The sequence below is a fragment of the Lachnellula hyalina genome (assembly GCF_007821495.1).
Source record: "Lachnellula hyalina strain CBS 185.66 chromosome Unknown contig00103, whole genome shotgun sequence".
Classification (NCBI taxonomy): Eukaryota; Fungi; Ascomycota; class Leotiomycetes; order Helotiales; family Lachnaceae; genus Lachnellula; species Lachnellula hyalina.
Window position 1 is genome coordinate 92,418 of NW_022157217.1, and position 17,801 is coordinate 110,218.

The window sequence follows — 17,801 nt, forward strand, 5'->3', positions numbered from 1 at the left end:
AATACTCCGTACTGCCTGTCTACTAGTGGCAGCTCGGGGGCGCTACGGTGTAAGGTATTGTAGGTATTTACGCTCCATAAACGTAATTAATTATGGTTCCAAATACAGTACAGTAGTAGCCTTCTTCTCCAACACCAACTAAGAGAGATGGCGGATCGTGGTCCCGCATCCAAGCGGCACTAGATCCCAGTAAGATCTACGGAGTACTTACTGCTCCGTAATTACGTAGCGTTGGTCGGCAGAGCCATGAGCCAGCCTTACTTAAAGGAGCGATATTCCTCGAGATGCTCACGGCTCACCCTAATAGCATTATGGCAGGGACTACTGAGGATCATTGAATTCCTGCCCACGGACGGCAGACTGAGAAAAGCACGGTACGGAATACGGCAAGCAAGCTGGACATGGACATGGATCATTTGCTTGGAGTTAGCTTGTTCGTACAATTGGCCATCTCGCTCTCAATATACGAAGCCCCGAAGCAGTAAATAAAGGAGAAAGAGAGATCTGGTCCTTCATCTGAAGCCAGGTTGAAACTCGAAGTGGACTTGGCATGGATAGGCATGGGTAGCCGGAGTTCTCCCTCACCCCTACCCCTACCCCTTTTAGTTTCGCTTGTCCGAAAATCCCGAGATGACGGTTGGTCGGTACTTGCGTGGCATGGGCGTCTGTACGGTAGAGTGGCTTGCTGACTCAGCTGAGCTTCGGCAATCTCTTTGGGCCTCGTGCACGTGCCTTCGGATCCGGGCCGGGGCAGCGCTCGCCGCGTACTATCATCACGAGACTTGACATGAGACAGGGATCCAAAGTCGTTACTCTGTGAAGAGTGCCCAGTGAACTTAACAGCTATCTATATATGAGGTCTCTAACTGCTAGATATCGCGAAATATATATAGTAACGTCACCTGGTGCGTTAGAACTTCCGATTCGCGCGATCCATCCTCTGTTCTGCACGTGCCAACAAGGCTGAGTGAAAGCTACAGATATTTTCCTCACTCAAGTCCCGTTGTATCTAAACCTGTATATAAATATCCGCACACCGACAGAGCGACGACGAGAGCGAGAAAATATGACACAGATGTAGAAGCAGATGCAGAAACAGTATTCAACAATGGCATGATACTGCTTTTCTTTGACCATGGCATTTCCCTCTAAGCCATTGGCCCAACTTCATGGCTCTAATGGTAAGTTCGCATCCTGCATCCTTTTACAAAGCCATAGTATACTGTACTACGGACACTCTATACGATAAGCACATACTAACTTGAAGTCGTAGGACCTGTCCACGCCCTCACCTACTCCTCTTCCCCCTCAACCTACATCCTAAGTGGCTCCTCCGACCGTTCCATCCGCCTCTACAACCCCTCTCGCCCAGCCGCACCGCCAAGCAGCAACCCTCTCGAGCCTCCCCGCGCAACCCAGCTCATCCAGACCTATTCCGCACACGGCTACGAAGTCCTGGATATTGCCGTCGCCCAAGACAACGCCACCTTCGCCAGCGTAGGCGGCGACCGCAGTGTTTTTCACTGGGATGTCACGAAAGCGCAGACCATACGGCGGTATGGAGGGAACCAAGGTCACACTGCCAGGATCAATACGGTTACCTTTGCAGGGACAGGGGACAGTGTGTTGATTTCCGGGAGCTTCGATTCTTCTGTACGCATTTGGGATGTCAAGAGCCACAGTACGAAGCCCATTATGGTGCTGGACGACGCAAAGGACTCAGTGTCGTGTGTCCTGGCTGGGAGCCGGGCTGGGAAGGATGGGGAATATGAGATTTTGACGGGGAGTGTAGATGGGTCAGTGAGGAGCTACGATATTAGGATGGGAAAGTTAGAGACCGACGTCATTGGGGCGAGTGTGACGAGCTTGCAGAGGACGAGGGATGGGAAAGGGGTTCTGGTGGGAGCTTTGGATTCAAGTATCAGACTTATGGATAAGGACAGGGGAGGACTTCTCAAGTCCTACAAGGGCGAAAAGTGGAAGAACGAGGAGTTCAGACTACGAAGCGCGTTTGGCGGGAACGAGCGATGGGTATTGTGTGGGAACGAGAATGTCATGGGCGACGACGGCGAGGTTGCCATCTGGGATACTTTAAGCGGCCAAATCATCCAGAGGATACGTGTTGAGGGGTCCAAGGCCGAAGGGAAAAAGAAGAAGATTGGCCTGGATGGGAAGGAAAAGGAGAAGAGAAACGTGATAAGTTGCGTGGCTTGGAAGGAAAATGGACGGGGAGACCAATGGTGCTGCGGGGGTCAAGACGGGACAATTTCCGTGTTTGGCTCTGCGAGATAGAAAAAGTTCGACGCACTCTTTCTGCGAAAACCACTTCACGGTTTGAAGTACTTCGTACTATTGGGTTCAATCACTGGCATTTACCAAACAAGTTTTCCGGCTGAAGTGTGCCGGGTCGGTATTTCGCGTTCGTATATGTCAGGCTGGGTCAATCTGGCTGGAACCACCCGGTGCCAAAGCGAATTCCGCGCGACTCGTGCTGGAGACAAAAAGCAGCACTTGTTATCATCGACTTTGGGTGTCGCCTGGCACATTATAATTGGTGCTGCGTTTTCTGTCCGGCGCGAGCGTGACCTTTTCCCGGGAGGCACTCAAATTCGATACCCACAAAGTTCATTTCACAAGAAATGACACTGTCTCAGCATTATCATCAAAAGCTTGGTTGTCAAGCCCCTTCCCGGCGCGGTGAGCGGTTTCGGCGTCGATTTCGATATTCACGCCTCGCATTAGATTAGATTTGTTGGTTGGAAGTATCACACAGCATACAGTACCGTACGGAGTAGCGTGCCATTTTCGGTTACGAGAACATATTGGCCGGCAGACGCAGGTTAATTGCCGGACTACCGAACTATCCGTACTTTGTCCAAGCGACCAGGTTTCGTACGTCGTATTTATACCGGGGTGTCTATCTACCCCGGCCATCACAAAGCATTTGGTCAGCCATATCCTTCCCAACTTCCCGTGCCCATTCTGGTCCCCATCCCGGTCTACGTGCATATGCAGATGGACTAAAGGGGGTGTGAGAGTCGCGTGGCAGCGGACGCATTGCTGCGACCATGACAAGGGTGAAGAATCTACTAAAAATATGACTGGGCCGCTAAGCTGCTGCCGAAGGTATGCATAATCAATTATCTCTTCAGTTCTTACATCAGACGCGATGGTAATCTTGGTAACGTGATGGGGTGTTTTTCGTCGCTATTTCCTTTCTTGTTACTATTACAGTTTGTGCTACGAAGTCGTAGGAGCTATCAATAAGTTGTTTATGACAGCCTTGCTGCCCGCAATTTTCCATTACTAAACTGGCTCAGTGGCCAATCTATCCAATTTGTATGGGTGCTGAAATCCCCAGAGAGGGGTAACAAGCCGCGCGAAACGTTACATTTTGTGGATCTATTTATTTATAACCTTTATGATTGTTGGGGAGCCTATGGCAGGACTCGCAGTCGTAGTTCCAATTCGACTTCTCTGGGGATCGGCTGGTTGTTCAAGCCTCAGTCTGGAACTGAAGGGGCTGATTCACGGTGTTTGCTGGCTGTTGCTCAAAGCATAGGATGTGACTGAGACGTAAGCTATGCGCCTCGGTCTCAAGTGCTTGGCAGGAGTTTTTCTGTTGTCACTAGGTACTGCGTGTCCCGTACTGCTTACTACGACAGCTCAAAGATGTGGTAAGGTCACCTTCTCTTAACAGGTCCACCAGGTCCGCATATTGTGATGGCGGCGATGGTGAGAAGTGGGTCGGGGCTTGTGGTTGATTGTTGGTCCCAAGGCAGACTTGGCGGAGAAAGGGCATAGTTTAGGGTGATTGTGACGATCACATTGGGAGTAGTGTTGATACTCTGGTCCTGTGCCCTTTGCTGTGGGGTCGTTGCACTATGTCGCGTTGATCAAATCAGTCCTCGTCTAGTAACCAATGCTTGGAATTTAATATACAACTCTTGGATATTGAAAGGTCTACTTGGATCTGAGTCTTCCAAATCATCCATCACATCGCGTGTACTTGCCATCTGAGTTTGCCTCCCTAATTATTTTTTATTTCCCTCGAGAAGGTCTGCGTGGGGGATTCGAGGAGAGTTTAAGCGAACAGTGAAAAGGGGCGCATGCACGTGATTGTGTAAGGTTTCATCATAGCTGCCTGGGTAGCTATGATGATTGTTGACGGGGTAGATGCGGATAGGTGTGTGGTTTGTTGAAGGTGTGATCCAATGGTCACTGTCAGTTGCGCTGTTTCGTGAAGAACCTGTTAGATGTCTGGAAATATCTCTTAAAGTGCCTGTATTACATTTGTTTTTCTTCAGTTTGACGTCAGTAATTTAGGCTAGAAACTCTTATTTCCACAATTGAAGTGCAATTGAATTGTGGTCAACGATCTTGCTCGGGTTGGGCTTGTAGCCTCACTCACGACTCTGCCTGGAGTATTTGATACTTCTGCATTGTTATGTACATTTTTCGTTGATTGCTAATATAAAGTACATTGGACTCGGCATCCTGATGCCGTTGTCCCTACGCTATAAAGAGAGTCCGGTTTAGCTCAAACCACATCTTCGGTTGAAGCAGCCTCATAATCACTAGGATCTTGCTTGACGTATGGGGGTCTGAATAGCATGAGCGACGCTGTTTCAAACCATCACTCCTGACCGAGCTTACCTTGCCAAATTCTTTGCGGCCACGATTCCGGCAGCGCCCACAGCATAGGCCCCCAACAAATTGCTCCAAGATGTCTCACCGATTCCTCTCTGACCTACAGCTAACGCTATCAAATCGTACACGAGACATCCCCCAAAAATCCAATCGCTTGAAGTAGCAAGAGCACCAAAGCCCAGACCAGTCAAGACCTTCACCGCGGTCGAAGGACCCTGATGGTCGAAATAAGCGACGGAGCCGTTGTGCAAGAAATCAAGGACTCCAATTCCAGCAAACGTTTTAGACACAATGTGCGTGAGAACAGAAGAGGTGGAGCGAGTGTTCATAGGTGGGAGTCGCCCAAAGATGTAATAAAGTTGAGTGAAGGAGTTGATGAGGACGAAAACGTTTGCTGTCTTCAAAGCAGAGGCATTCCAGAATATCATCCATGCTGCAGACTGGTCAGTACAAGTTCTACTGCAGGACTTTGAGACATACTTCCGATGCAAATATTACCAACAGCGTAGTAAGGAACAAAATCGACCATCGTCTCGACCTCCTGCTTTTCCTCGGCACTCTTCTTCGGATCGAGTTTCCAGAGACGATACAGCCACGCTAATTGAAACAACTGTTGCGGGAAGAAGAAGCCAGCAATGAAGTATGGCTGAGGTGACCAGAAAGATAGGTTGGAATCATGGACATCTTTCATATTTGGGGAAGACATCATGCCATATTGCTGGGCTGCGAAGTCGAGGGCGAAAGAGAGGGGAGCCACCCAACGGGCAGTTGAATGTGATATCCCCATGATTGTTATTTTAGTTATTTTGAATTGACAAAATACTTCCTACTTGCTAGTTCATGGATTTTGTTTATATGCCTTCTTATACTGTTGTTGAGGTTATATTTTGAAGTCATGATGTCAGTAGACAGGAATGCACTAGTGATTTGGTCACGCTTTGGCACGTTGTTAACCTACATTGCTTCCACTCGTTATAGAAGAGTCAAGTTCTACAGATATAGATTTAGACAGATGGTATTTCAAGGCCTCATGAAGGGTGAAAACAAGATCAATTCAGCTTTATATTTTCAGTCCCGTATCACGTGATCATGGCAACTCTCCATCCCTTCGAGATTTGCGATCTCGTCGCTCTCTTTGTTGGCCTCATCTGTTGTCTCTCTTACTTGAGACCCACTGCCTTCTGGTATCCCTCGTGTGAGCGAATAGTTACGCAATCTTCTTTCTTCCTCGCTTAATCCTGACCCTCCCCCCTTTCTTCCAAGCTAGGAGCCCCTGACTAACCTCACGCCACCTTGCCCTAACGAAAAGCCGAAAGCAGTTTGCAATTCTATATCTAGAGTAGGAAATTAAGACACTTACGATGATACATGCCGCTTTTTATGTCCACCGCGAGGCCCCCCATAAAAAAGGCTACCCACCCCTTCCCCCCCCTGCCACACTTTATCTAACCATTCACAACCCTTAGCGCCTAGGATTCCCTAGCGTCGATTCCGATTTTTATATCTTTCCTTAGCGCTACGACGTGCAACAAAAAATTTAGGGTTTGTTAAGTATAAGGTCAAGGTAAATGATGGGTGGAATAACGAACGTAGGCGGCGAGTGAACGCTTCAAGAGACATGTTGCTATTCAATCAGACTTTTACGTCCTCATCATCCATACATTCTTCACAACTTCCCCTTCCCAGCTTTTTTATACAACTCCTGCTCCCACAGCGCAAACAGGCGGTTGAATTTTGGATCGCCCGCCGGTACTACCTGAGCACCTGCAATCCCACTTAATCCAGCCTTCCTATCACAAAACCACAACAGGTTGGGATAGCCTCCCCATGCCATCGTACCAGCTCTCCTCCCGCCTTCCACATCTTTCAGGAATATCATACCACCCAGCCCGTAGGTGATCTCCATTCCCGTCATCATACCTCCCCCCAAAGTCTCCCGGAGTGCTGGATCCTCAAGTCTTTTATTAAACACCGCTTTCGACGCAGCGGTTAGATGGTCTTGGAACATGTAATCGACAGTTTCTTTTTTCAGGATCTTGCCATCGTCGGCACAGATGCTGTGGAGCAAGTTCTGGTAATCGAGGATATTCCCATAGAGTCCTGCACCGCCGGAGCAGTCGGGCATGTTGAGGCCGAAGACCCTGTCCGCTGTGTACTCGACAGGAGCTTCGGGGTCGACTGCTGTGCCAAAAGGGGTGATACCACCGGATCTGACTGACATGTCTGTCAGATTGGCAAAGGTTGAGGGGTTCTTCTTGGGGTGGAAAGTGATAGAGCTAGCCCCAAGGGGATCTGTCCGGTGAATCAGTATGGAATTCTATAGGAACCGAAAGCCGAGCTCATATAGTCTACGAAGAACTTGCATGTATGGGGAAAAGTTGACGTACCCCAAATGTTCTTCTTCATATACGTCTCCAAATCCATGCCGGACACGCGCTCAACCATAAATCCAGCCCAATCAATACCTACACTGTACTCCCAGGAAGCTCCTGGTTCAAAGACCAGCGGGAACTTCAATGCTTCCGTAAGGGGCTTTTTTATGTTTAAAGTAGGAGTGAACTTATCAACGACAATACGATAGCGCATCATCGTTGGACCTAAAGATTTAGAAGAAGACTCAAAATCGAAACAGATCGAGCGACTTACTGAAGACGTCGTATGTGAGACCAGATGAGTGAGTGAGAAGATGTCTGCTCGTTTCGTTAGCTTTCCAAACCACTTTGTATCCAACCAAGGACTACTGACTTCAGAGTGATCGGCTTGGTATTCTCAGCCATAGTCGGCTGTGTATCCCCTGTATCGAACTTTGCCAAGATAGGAAGACCTTTGAGTTCAGGAAGAAGCCCAGTGACATTGTCATCCAGGTTCAACTGCCCACGCTCGACACACTGCATAACTGCAACACAGGTGGGAAACTTGGAACAGGATGCCATCCACATCGTGGCGTCTTTGGTCATAGGGTCAGACTTGGAAGGGTCCTTGAGAGAGCGGCTTCCAAAAACTTTCTCATATCTGAAGTTGCCTGGGTTCCATTAGCACATTTTGACTTCATACTGCAGAATTCCCCGCCAGCTAGCCTTAAAGATACTTGAAAGACCTCGGAAACTTCCTCCAACCAAGATTTCATGTCAAACGTACCTTCTCTATCATCCGCAACCATGAGGACCCCAGGAATCTCTTTATCCCTACACGCCCTCTCTATCCTCTGTTCGAAAGTTTCACTTGCCATTTTCCCTTTGTCTGAATGAATTATCTCTTCGAATTGCAATTCTTTCTCTTTCCCAGAAGCTACACTACTTGTATGAATATATCCGTTATTTCTACCTGTAAAGTTTGAGTCACACTGGTCCTGCAATCAATAACTCATCAAGATTTTAATAGTTGGAGGCGATGTACTTATAGTTGTAACATACCTCCGCACGACCCCTCACCCCCCACTCTCTTTAGCAACGTTCAACCCTGCGGCCGGGTGTTTGCTGCACATTCACACCAAGTCGAGCACGAGCTTCCCCGCTCTGTACAGGAAATATGGCCCTAGCCTAGTCATAACAAAAAAAAAAACCAATCAGAATAGCGACAGATTATGTACCTCCTTCAGGGGAGACTATCATTAGCTGGCAAAAGTTTGTCCCCGCTTTGGTCTTGATAATGAAGCTAGGCTTGTTGTTTGACATCGGTAGAAGAACATCTACCGAGCCGGGGTTCCGATATTGCCTCGGCGGGGTGGGTAGTTATCTATCCTCAGTGGGTGGAACTTCATATCTGAGCAGGCCATTCATGGTAGGAGTGGCTGGCTATGCTACTCGTATAGTCTACGGAGTAGTCGAGGTCGAGGTCGAGTCACCAGTCAATGACTTGATTACCTAAGCAAAATCATACTTCATAATTGGGTATCTCGTACCTCTAAACCTCAGATGGAATGGTTGCAAATATAATAGAACATGCAGCATATTAGTTCACCTATCTTCCAAGCCTAATGAAAAGACTTATTAACCTTCTGATCAGCTGCGCGGTCAAAACTTTCAGGAAGTCGTCTCACGACAAGCGATCAAACTCTTGAATTGTAGACTCCTGCAAAGAAGGGAGAAATCACTGGCGATTATATGGCATATGTGATCATGAAATCATATATCTTGGTTCTCCAGATAAAAGGAATAGTCTACAGTTATTGTCCAGTTCCCAAACACCTTGCAATGCTATTTTGCACCAATACCAATAGATAATACAACGAATCACTTCTTATACATCAACCCATCCCCACGTATTTGAACCAGTTCGGTCGGCAATCCTCTTTCATCAACCATGATTCTCCATCTGTGACTCGTCCGGTCACGCAGCCCTTGCATTTCGGTGAGTTGGGACAATTGAAAAACGGAATGTGTTGGTATCCGATGTCACGGAACCTATTCACACCAGTTAGCAAAATTCCAGGACACTTGGAAGCTTTGGCTTACCAATGAATCTTGCTCGAATCTTCAAATAAGCCCAGCGCAATACTGTGCACCGGCGCATCACCCCACCGCTCATAAAAGAAACCTCCAGCACGATCCAGGTGGTTGAAGTAATCCTCGTATGCCTGACTCCTCCAGAAGCTCATATCTGCAATCTCGAAATTGGTCCAGAAATGACAAGTTGAGTATCCATTCGCTTTCGAATTGTGATCCGGCCTCCTCTTGTTGTCCGTCACCCATGGCATTGCATTGTTCTCGTGCATATACTCCGGATGTTGCGCGAGGAACTTGGCCGTCTCGGGCCATAGGGTAGGAATTGATGCAGGAGCGTCGTATAGATTGATCGTGAATCCGTACGTCTTGTTTCCGTCTTGCATGTACCGGAACACATCATAGTCCACGTCGCAGAAGAAATGGACCTTGGGCTCCACACGCCAGTAGTATTGCGTATCCTTCAACGCAGGATGTTTGTAGAAAAGACCGCTGTTCCACCTGCACATCTGATGGTAGGATTTCATGGATCCATACTGAATATCGTTTTCCTTGAGGATTTGCGCCGACTCTTGAAATAGCTCTTCATTGATCCACGAGGGGACATCCCAATGCTCAGCAGGAATGAGTTCTAGATAGGAAATATGTCAGCCACGGTACAGACGAAGCTCAAAAGGAGCCCTACCATATCTAATTTCTGCCTTCGTTTCTGCTCGAGTCTTCTTCTTGAATTCCTCTGAGAAGGGCTTGTCATTGAAGAAAGTCCAGGGATAATTGAACTTGGAATTCCACGTTTGCTCGAGATCTCGCATAGCTTGTACTATCCCATCCACCTCTTCATTGCGGACCAAAGACAGGAGAGTCGCATTTATTCGAGATGTGCCCTCAGGACCAGGCTCGTATCCTTTACCTGCCCGGCGTAATATAACACCCTCGGGTTCTCCAGTTACTGTATCTCAAATCAGTACAAATCTTTGCTTCTGCTAGGAGAGCAGGTGGGCGGGCGCATACTGTCCAGATTTGGATCTCTCTCCATGTTCTCGACATGTTCGCCGGGAGCCTTTGGAGATCCTCTGGGACCAAACACTTGGTATAAGAAGAAAACCCATAGCCCAATGGCTAACAAACCCAGGACACGAATGGGGCGTGCCACGGCCATGTTGTTGTCGTCTGAATCGTGTGTTGTGGATATATTTTTAAAGATCCCCCTTTTACCCTTAGCGGCTCTTGCCGTCAGATATTCGTCAACCATGTCGTCGGGTGGCGTTGGCGTAGCGTTGACAGGTTTATGGCCTTAGTTACCAGGCACAAACCGATACAAGTCGCGTCTCCCAGGCGCGTATGTCGGAACTTTACTTTACTTCACTTGCAATGTAAAGTCAATATACTCGATACTCCACTCTACTTTAGACATATTCTCATAATGGCGCATCTCGTAAAGCTGGGTGCTCTGACCGACGAACTAGTGACACTGCTCACGTCTGCTTCTGCGGAGGTAAATAATCTGTTGATACAATGCGGTCCGGGGACTGATACAAATTGCAGAACGAACCTGCAAGATTCAACGCCCATAGAGAGTCTGCATTGCGAGCATTACGGCATAACAGCTATCTCCGAACGAACCAATTTGACGTCACTAGCAGACTCGATGGATTGGAGGAGAAGTTCCGAGTCTACAATGAAGACTCTTTGGCTGATGCGCTGAAAGAACGGATGGACAAACTGTCGAAGAAGGATATAAAATGGGCGCGAGATATTGCATTTGCTCCTCGAGCTGTCAGATAGACCCCTTTCAAAATCAAGGCTTGAGGATCTCGAGTTTCTGATCGAACCGGAACCGAATATTGAACCGCCACTGCGATGGAAGGACCTTGCGGCCGAGGACCCTCTTCTGCGGGATAAGAGCATCTGGAAGAATGTCGACTTTGGCGCTGACAGCTCTGATGAAGATGGATTTGAGGACAGTCGGTCCGAATTATCTGGCACGACCGAGACGGATCAATCGAGTGTCGACGAGGACATGAATAAACGACCGGAAGACTACGCCGTAGCAATAACGGATCATGAAGACTTGGACCGGTTAAGAGAAGCGCAATTCTGGCTCAAGAACCCCACTGTTGGTGGGGTCAAGCTAGAGACAGTGAAGAAGCCCATCACGGAGCTCCAGGCTGTACGTGAAGTTTTATTTATGCTTGCGGGATATCCAACTTCCCTATTCGAGACCAAACCCAAAGAGCCTACCATAATTGTACCGTCGAAGAACTATGCCCTCAAACATGCTTCAGGGGATGCATTCTACAAGTTGGCTAAGGATTTGGCAGACTACGGCTCGTCGCTCATGAGTCTTCGGGGGTGGGCGAAGAGACCTCAATCAATCCCATTACTTCAAGTTTTCAATGGATCTATTTTGGCACGAATATCAGAGTTCGAGAGCCTATTGTCAAGCATCCAACAATGTTTTGTTGAGCCAAAAGAAGATATCATCGTCAGCCTTCTCAGTGTTCAAGCAGAGATAAATCCCTATGTGGAACCTTTAGTCCGACTTTCTGGGATAACGAAAAAACTCGATGCAGAACCATATGCCCACGCATTCCGGTACTTGGAGTTGCTGTACGATGAAACCTGCACTTCACAAATGGCGGGAAATGACCAAATTTACGCATTCATGGGAGATATATTCTTCGAGTGCTTTCAAATATACCTTCGACCAATCAGGATTTGGATGGAGGACGGAGATCTCAGTCATGGGGATAAAATTTTCTTCATATCGGAGGCTTCAGGACAAGTAGAGCCGGCCGCGCTTTGGGAATCTCGATATAAACTTCGCCAGACTCAGAATGGCATTTTGCATGCACCTAGCTTTCTCAGAGCGGCTGCCAGCAAGATCTTCACGACGGGTAAGAGTGTTGTGGTCTTGAAGCACCTGAATCAATACCCTCTGATGCGGTCTTTCGAGTCAAGCCTGGAACCCCATTTGGACTTCGAGACTGTCTGCGATCCTTCCAAGCTCCGGCTTGCCCCTTTTCAGGAGCTCTTTGACGTAGCATTTGACGCCTGGATTCAAAGCAAACATCAATATGCCTCATCGACCCTCCGAAGAATACTTTTCGATTCTTGCGGCCTGCACACTTCCCTGGAGGCAATGTCCCAAATCTATTTCATGGCTGATGGTTCAGCTGGAGCCGCTTTCACCAACCCTTTGTTTGACAAATTGGATACCTTAGATAAGTCTTGTAAGAGAAAAATCCTATCTATTTCTTATTCGTGCAAGATGTGTTTCTAGAGCGTCTAATCCAGACATCCTAGCAATGTCTCGCTGCCCTGGAAATATTCATCCACACTCTGAGAAATTTCCCAAAAACCAAAGCTAACCTTTCATTCTCCACAGGGAATGACCGGTTCACACTGACCGAGCTAGTGAGGAGTGCATTTGGTGTTCTGCCATCCACCAATCCGGATCGTATACGCATTAACATTTTGCCACTTTCACGCAGAAGTCAAGATGCAGGGAAATGCAGGAGAACCGTCAAAGCTTTGTCAATCATCGAACTCAAATACCACCTCTCTTGGCCAATTAAAACAATCATAACTCCCGCAACCAACACTTCGTACCAGCGAATATTCACCTTTCTCTTTCAAATTAGAAGGAGCTCCCACATTCTCCATCGTCAGCGCTTAGTTGCAGATATCCTTACAAGCAACAGTAGTTCTGATGAACGTGCTCTCTACTACTCACTTCGAACACGTCTACTGTGGTTCATTCAGACATTGCAGTACTATGTCACATGCCTAGTCCTGGCTCCAGGTTCGCATAAAATGCGAGAGGCCTTGAAAGCGGCCATTGATGTTGACAATATGATTGATGCCCACTCGAACTTTATCAAATCCATGGTGGATCGAGCATTACTTGGACAACGTCTTGAGTTGATCCATAAGACAGTTCTCAAGATTTTGGATCTTGCAATTAAGCTCGAGGACGCCCAAGCGGCCAATGCTGTTGCCAACAAAGAGTTTATGGAACGGCAGCAAGAAATGATGGAACACTCAATGGGCGGTCTGGGATTGCAGACCCAGAGGAAAGGGCGGCAGTCGATGTTTGTGAACGAGAAGGACAGCAAGGATAAGGTTGAAAGTTCTGACGATGAGGGGAAGGAAATCGACGTTGATCTCAGCATCCTCTCGGTTGATGACGGCCAGGGACAAGTATCATATGTAGAAAAGCTGAGGACTATGAGAGCAGACTTTGATAGGTTGGTACGGTTCGTGGCTAGTGGATTGAAGGGGGTCGCAAGAGCTGGGAGCGGAGAAGACGCCCGGAGTTGGGACACGCTTGGGGAGATGCTTGAATCAGGCCTTGGATCTGGGACGATGGGAAGGTACTGATGGCTGTAGTAATTGGCATATAGGTAAGATACGATACATGTATGGTTAAAAACATGATTAAGAAAGCCTTAAACGGACGTGGGGTACCTTACTCCGTAGCTCTTCCTCCTAGCCAATGAGTACCTAGGTAGTTGCCCATTTCAAGTCAATACCATTATAATTATACATCCTTGTATTGAGATTGTCTACAAAAGTCGCATTTTATAGATCTTTCTTTCTACGCCGTGTAAAGCGATACTTAATATATTATTATACTGTTACACGCTGATATGCAGCCCCGCAACCTCCGTCGCCTTGAGTTCCCAGCCCAACCCCGCATCCCGCAATAAATGACCTTCCTTCCATCATTTCTCCATCATCGTCATCTCCGCATTTCTTTTGCTGTCCGTAAAGGTCGGATAGTAATCATCGCGGGCAGTTTTGTTCCGAATGAACGAATCAGAAGCAGCATCTCTCGCCGGCGCGTTGACCTTCCTTTCCCGATACGCTAATATCCGTTGTTGCTTTGTAAGGAAGCATTTAGCATATGCTGTTATCTGCCTCCCTCCCTCTTATCAGCGTCATGATCCGCTTTTTGTGTTGAAAGCATTCCCTCTACAACATTACAACTACTTTGATTTCTCTGTCTTCTTGTAAACGTGGAGATTGGCTTTTGAGGATAATATAATTTCTTTCCAGTATGGCAGATTTTGATTATGTTTCCCACGTGGATGCTACAGAGCCTATGAAAGGTCCAAAGCCGCCGGCGGATCTCAGTCATCATTTCTCCAGGGTGACGGTTGCGAGGAAGGAGAGCAAGATCAAGGAGTTTTATAAGTATTTCCAGATTCCTGGAATTGGGAATTTGGCTGGTGGTGAGTTCCGTTTCATTCCAAGGTCTACTTCATTTGCCCCCACTCTCCCACTCTGGGGAAGCTATAGAGTACAATGTTAATAGCCATATTCAGGCCTCCCCAACGCATCTTTCTTCCCATACGATACACTGGAAGCCCAAATCGCACAGCCAGAACGCTTCAATCCCACACCAAACGACCCGAACGATCCCAGCGAACTCCTCGCCTCAACGACCTTGAAGAAGAACCATGATGCCACTGCTGCTTCTCACATCACTGTTCCCCATGCATCAGCATCTCCAAACCCTCTGCAAAACATTGACCTGACCACTGCACTGCAATACGGAACAGCGCAGGGTTACCCACCACTCTACTCATTCCTCAAACAGTTCACACGCGAGAACCTGCATCCTAATGTGCCATACCTCGATGGGCCAGAGATCATCCTGACAAACGGCAATACAGATGGCTTTTCAAAGTGCCTGGAGGCCATGAGCAATGTTTGGAGCGAGGAACGGGATTGGATTAGAGAGAGGCCGGGGCTCTTGTGCGAGGAGTTTGCGTATATGAATGCAGTTCAATCCGGTGGACCCAGGGGTCTGCAGATTGTGCCGGTGAAGATGGATTTGGAGGGCATGCTACCTTCTGGCCCGGGTGGGTTGCAGGATGTGTTGGAGAATTGGGACGAGTCAAAGGGATTGAGGCCACATTTGATGTACACCGTGACGTGAGTACCCTTCGTTTTCTAATAATATGTCTCTTGCTAACAGAATCCACAGCATTGGACAGAATCCTACTAGTAGAACACTGTCCATCCAACGTCGTAAGGATATCTACGCCCTTTGCAGCAAGTACGATGTCATTATTATTGAAGACGAGCCATACTGGTACCTGCAATACCCGTCCGCAATCGGCAAGCAAGCCGAAACTCGTGGCGAATCTCTTCCAGCTGCACAAGAACCCCATAAATTTGACAAATCGACCGGGTATGAATACTTAGACAGTCTCGTCCCCTCATACCTGAATTTTGACCCTGACGGACGAGTCCTCCGCCTCGACACATTCTCGAAGACTGTAGCACCAGGCTGCCGCCTTGGCTGGATCACTGGCCAACCTGCTATCATTGAACGGATTCTTAGAATTACAGAGAGCTCAACCCAACAGCCATCCGGATTCGTGCAATCAATGGTTGCAGAGCTGCTCATAGGCCCTCAGCCTGCAGCCGCCGAATTCGCCAAGAAGTCAAAGGCTGGCCAACTCGCATTCTCGGGCTGGCAAACAGATGGCTGGGTCCGCTGGCTCTCTGGCCTTCGAGGAGCATATGAGCGTCGTATGACCCGAATGTCTGAGATCCTCGAAGAAGGCCGTTTCCAGCTTAAACAGGGAACGCCTATCAAGTCCAGCGAGAGCGACTGGGCTGTTATCTCTAAAACGAAGATGTATTCGTTTGATTGGCCACGCGCGGGCATGTTCTTGTGGATGCGGGTGCATTTTGAGGCGCATCCGCTCTGGGGCAAGGTCGAGGGAGCTAAGCTTTCGAGAGCGCTGTGGATTTATCTCACTACCAAGCCATACTTGGTTCTGTTGGCCCCGGGACAGATGTTCAGCCCTACACCGGAGATCTCAGAGCAGGAGGGATGGAAATATTTCAGACTTTGCTTTGCTGCTGTGACAGAGGATGAGGTGGACAAATCATCAAAGCGGACTGCTGAGGGTATTAGGGACTTCTGGTTGATTAGAGATGAGAAGGAGCTGGACGATATTGAAGGCACTGTGAACGGAGAGGGAATGAGGGAGGGCCTTATGGACCTGGGTATGAATTGGGCTTGTTAGGCACACGGGTCGACAAATTGGTTTTTTATTTGGAATATAGAATGAAGTCGTACCTCTGAGAGGGTGGGTGGTTGACTATGATCTAACGCAACGTCACGCAACATGATGAAGAATAACAATTATGCAAACAAATTTAATATGCGCGGGCTACTACTTACATTATTTCCATGCTATGAATCTCTTCTGTTGTTGCAATCATTCAGCACATTCTTCTGTACAGAGAAAGGGCCATCAATTTACCCCCGAGTCCAGCAACAAATCCGTTATCGACGATCAGCCAGGTACTCGGACTCGGAGTAGGACAAAGAAAAGTTACAGTAAACCCCACCTTCCACGCCCCACTTCGCCACCCCTGTCGGGTATATTATTATCAACACCTACAAGTACACACAACTTCACAACCTCCAGCCATTGCACCCGCTTGCTCTTAAGCAGCCCAACAATTGATCAATATACTTCATCCAAACACCTACAAAATGGAGAAAATAACCGACAAAATCGCCGCCCTACCTCCGGGGACCCCGTACTTCTCCCTCGAATTCTTCCCCCCAAAGACAGCAATGGGCTCCTCGAACCTGCGCGCCCGTCTAGACCGCATGTCCCGCGCTCTACGGCCTCTATTCGTGACCGTGACATGGGGCGCCGGCGGCAGCACCGCAGAAAAGAGTCTGGAGCTGGCGGAGCTATGTCAGAGGGAGTTGGGACTCACGACATGTTTGCATCTGACGTGCACGAATATGAGTAAGGAGCTCGTGGACAAGGCGTTGGAAGATGCAAAGGCGCTGGGGGTTAGGAATATACTTGCGTTGAGGGGCGATCCGCCGCGGAGTAACGAGTACGGAGCGGAGACGGCCGGGGAGGTAGAAGAATTTGAATGGGCTATTGATTTGGTGAGGTATATAAGGAAGGTGTACGGGGATTACTTCTGCATTGGCGTAGCTGCGTATCCAGAGGGCCATGCAGATGAAAGTCACCCTGAAGGCCAGTCGGTGGAGCATGACCTTCCCTACCTGGTGGAGAAGGTGAAAGCTGGGGCGGATTTCATTATGACACAGCTTTTCTTCGATGTGGAGGCGTATGATGCCTTTGAGAAGCGGTTAAGGGAACATGAGAGTGGAGTTTTCAAGACGATACCGATTATACCGGGCATGATGCCTATTCAGAGCTACCAGATGATCAAAAGGACCACGAAGCTCAGCAATGCGAAGATGCCGCTGAGTATCACGGAACGTTTGGATGTCGTTAGGGGGGACGACGAGTTGGTCAAGAAAGTTGGGGTGGATATCGTCAGTGAGATTATCACGCATATTAAAGATGAACCTGGACCTGGACCGCGCGGATTTCACTTCTACACTCTCAACCTAGAGAAAGCCGTCTCATTTATCCTGGAACGAACGAAACTCATACCCGCCTCACCCCCAGACCCCGATTCCGAATACGCCATAATCGATCTCCCTCTCCAATTAGACACCAACGGCTCGGAACCCTCCCAGAAGAAGCCCTCCCGCAGACAATCCTCAGTAGGCTCCGACCCCTACAACAGAATAATAATCACCGCCTCCTCAACCTCGCACCCTTCGCACGAAGCCACGGCCTCGGAAGCAGGCCGGCCAGCCCAAGCCGTCAACACGCGCGCCAACACACTCGCTATCTCCGAAGG

The 17,801-nt window shown here is 48.4% G+C and overlaps 7 protein-coding genes across 7 annotated transcripts; 4 read left to right on the top strand and 3 right to left on the bottom strand.

Annotated features, from left to right (window-relative positions):
- Nucleotides 1-1,135: 1,135 nt before the first annotated feature.
- WDR83 (WD repeat domain-containing protein) lies at nt 1,136-2,292 on the top strand (the record flags this gene model as incomplete). Its single annotated transcript, XM_031151046.1, has 2 exons — nt 1,136-1,181; nt 1,274-2,292. The coding sequence occupies 2 exons, from the start codon at nt 1,136-1,138 to the stop codon at nt 2,290-2,292; spliced, it is 1,065 nt and encodes a 354-aa protein (XP_031003991.1).
- Nucleotides 2,293-4,540: 2,248 nt separating this feature from the next.
- LHYA1_G006107 (uncharacterized protein) lies at nt 4,541-5,437 on the bottom strand (the record flags this gene model as incomplete). The annotated part of the gene is made up of 3 exons (XM_031151047.1): nt 4,541-4,604; nt 4,657-5,083; nt 5,131-5,437. 3 exons carry the CDS (start codon nt 5,435-5,437, stop codon nt 4,541-4,543), a joined length of 798 nt encoding a protein of 265 aa, XP_031003990.1.
- An 879-nt stretch (nt 5,438-6,316) lies between these two features.
- On the bottom strand, nt 6,317-7,879 carry lovD_1 (Acyltransferase; the record flags this gene model as incomplete). The annotated part of the gene is made up of 5 exons (XM_031151048.1): nt 6,317-6,942; nt 7,038-7,247; nt 7,297-7,340; nt 7,396-7,672; nt 7,789-7,879. The coding sequence occupies 5 exons, from the start codon at nt 7,877-7,879 to the stop codon at nt 6,317-6,319; spliced, it is 1,248 nt and encodes a 415-aa protein (XP_031003989.1).
- A 1,017-nt stretch (nt 7,880-8,896) lies between these two features.
- On the bottom strand, nt 8,897-10,344 carry KTR4 (putative mannosyltransferase; the record flags this gene model as incomplete). Its single annotated transcript, XM_031151049.1, has 4 exons — nt 8,897-9,053; nt 9,105-9,723; nt 9,778-10,041; nt 10,104-10,344. 4 exons carry the CDS (start codon nt 10,342-10,344, stop codon nt 8,897-8,899), a joined length of 1,281 nt encoding a protein of 426 aa, XP_031003988.1.
- A 171-nt stretch (nt 10,345-10,515) lies between these two features.
- TUBGCP5 (Gamma-tubulin complex component) lies at nt 10,516-13,475 on the top strand (the record flags this gene model as incomplete). Its single annotated transcript, XM_031151050.1, has 4 exons — nt 10,516-10,587; nt 10,638-10,868; nt 10,960-12,325; nt 12,481-13,475. The coding sequence occupies 4 exons, from the start codon at nt 10,516-10,518 to the stop codon at nt 13,473-13,475; spliced, it is 2,664 nt and encodes an 887-aa protein (XP_031003975.1).
- A 679-nt stretch (nt 13,476-14,154) lies between these two features.
- LHYA1_G006111 (Aromatic amino acid aminotransferase) lies at nt 14,155-16,141 on the top strand (the record flags this gene model as incomplete). Its single annotated transcript, XM_031151051.1, has 3 exons — nt 14,155-14,329; nt 14,423-15,035; nt 15,079-16,141. 3 exons carry the CDS (start codon nt 14,155-14,157, stop codon nt 16,139-16,141), a joined length of 1,851 nt encoding a protein of 616 aa, XP_031003976.1.
- A 476-nt stretch (nt 16,142-16,617) lies between these two features.
- met11 (Methylenetetrahydrofolate reductase) lies at nt 16,618-17,799 on the top strand (the record flags this gene model as incomplete). Its single annotated transcript, XM_031151052.1, has 1 exon — nt 16,618-17,799. A coding segment is annotated over one exon (1,182 nt), but the record flags the coding sequence as incomplete, so codon positions are not given.
- Between the last annotated feature and the right edge of the window lie 2 nt (nt 17,800-17,801).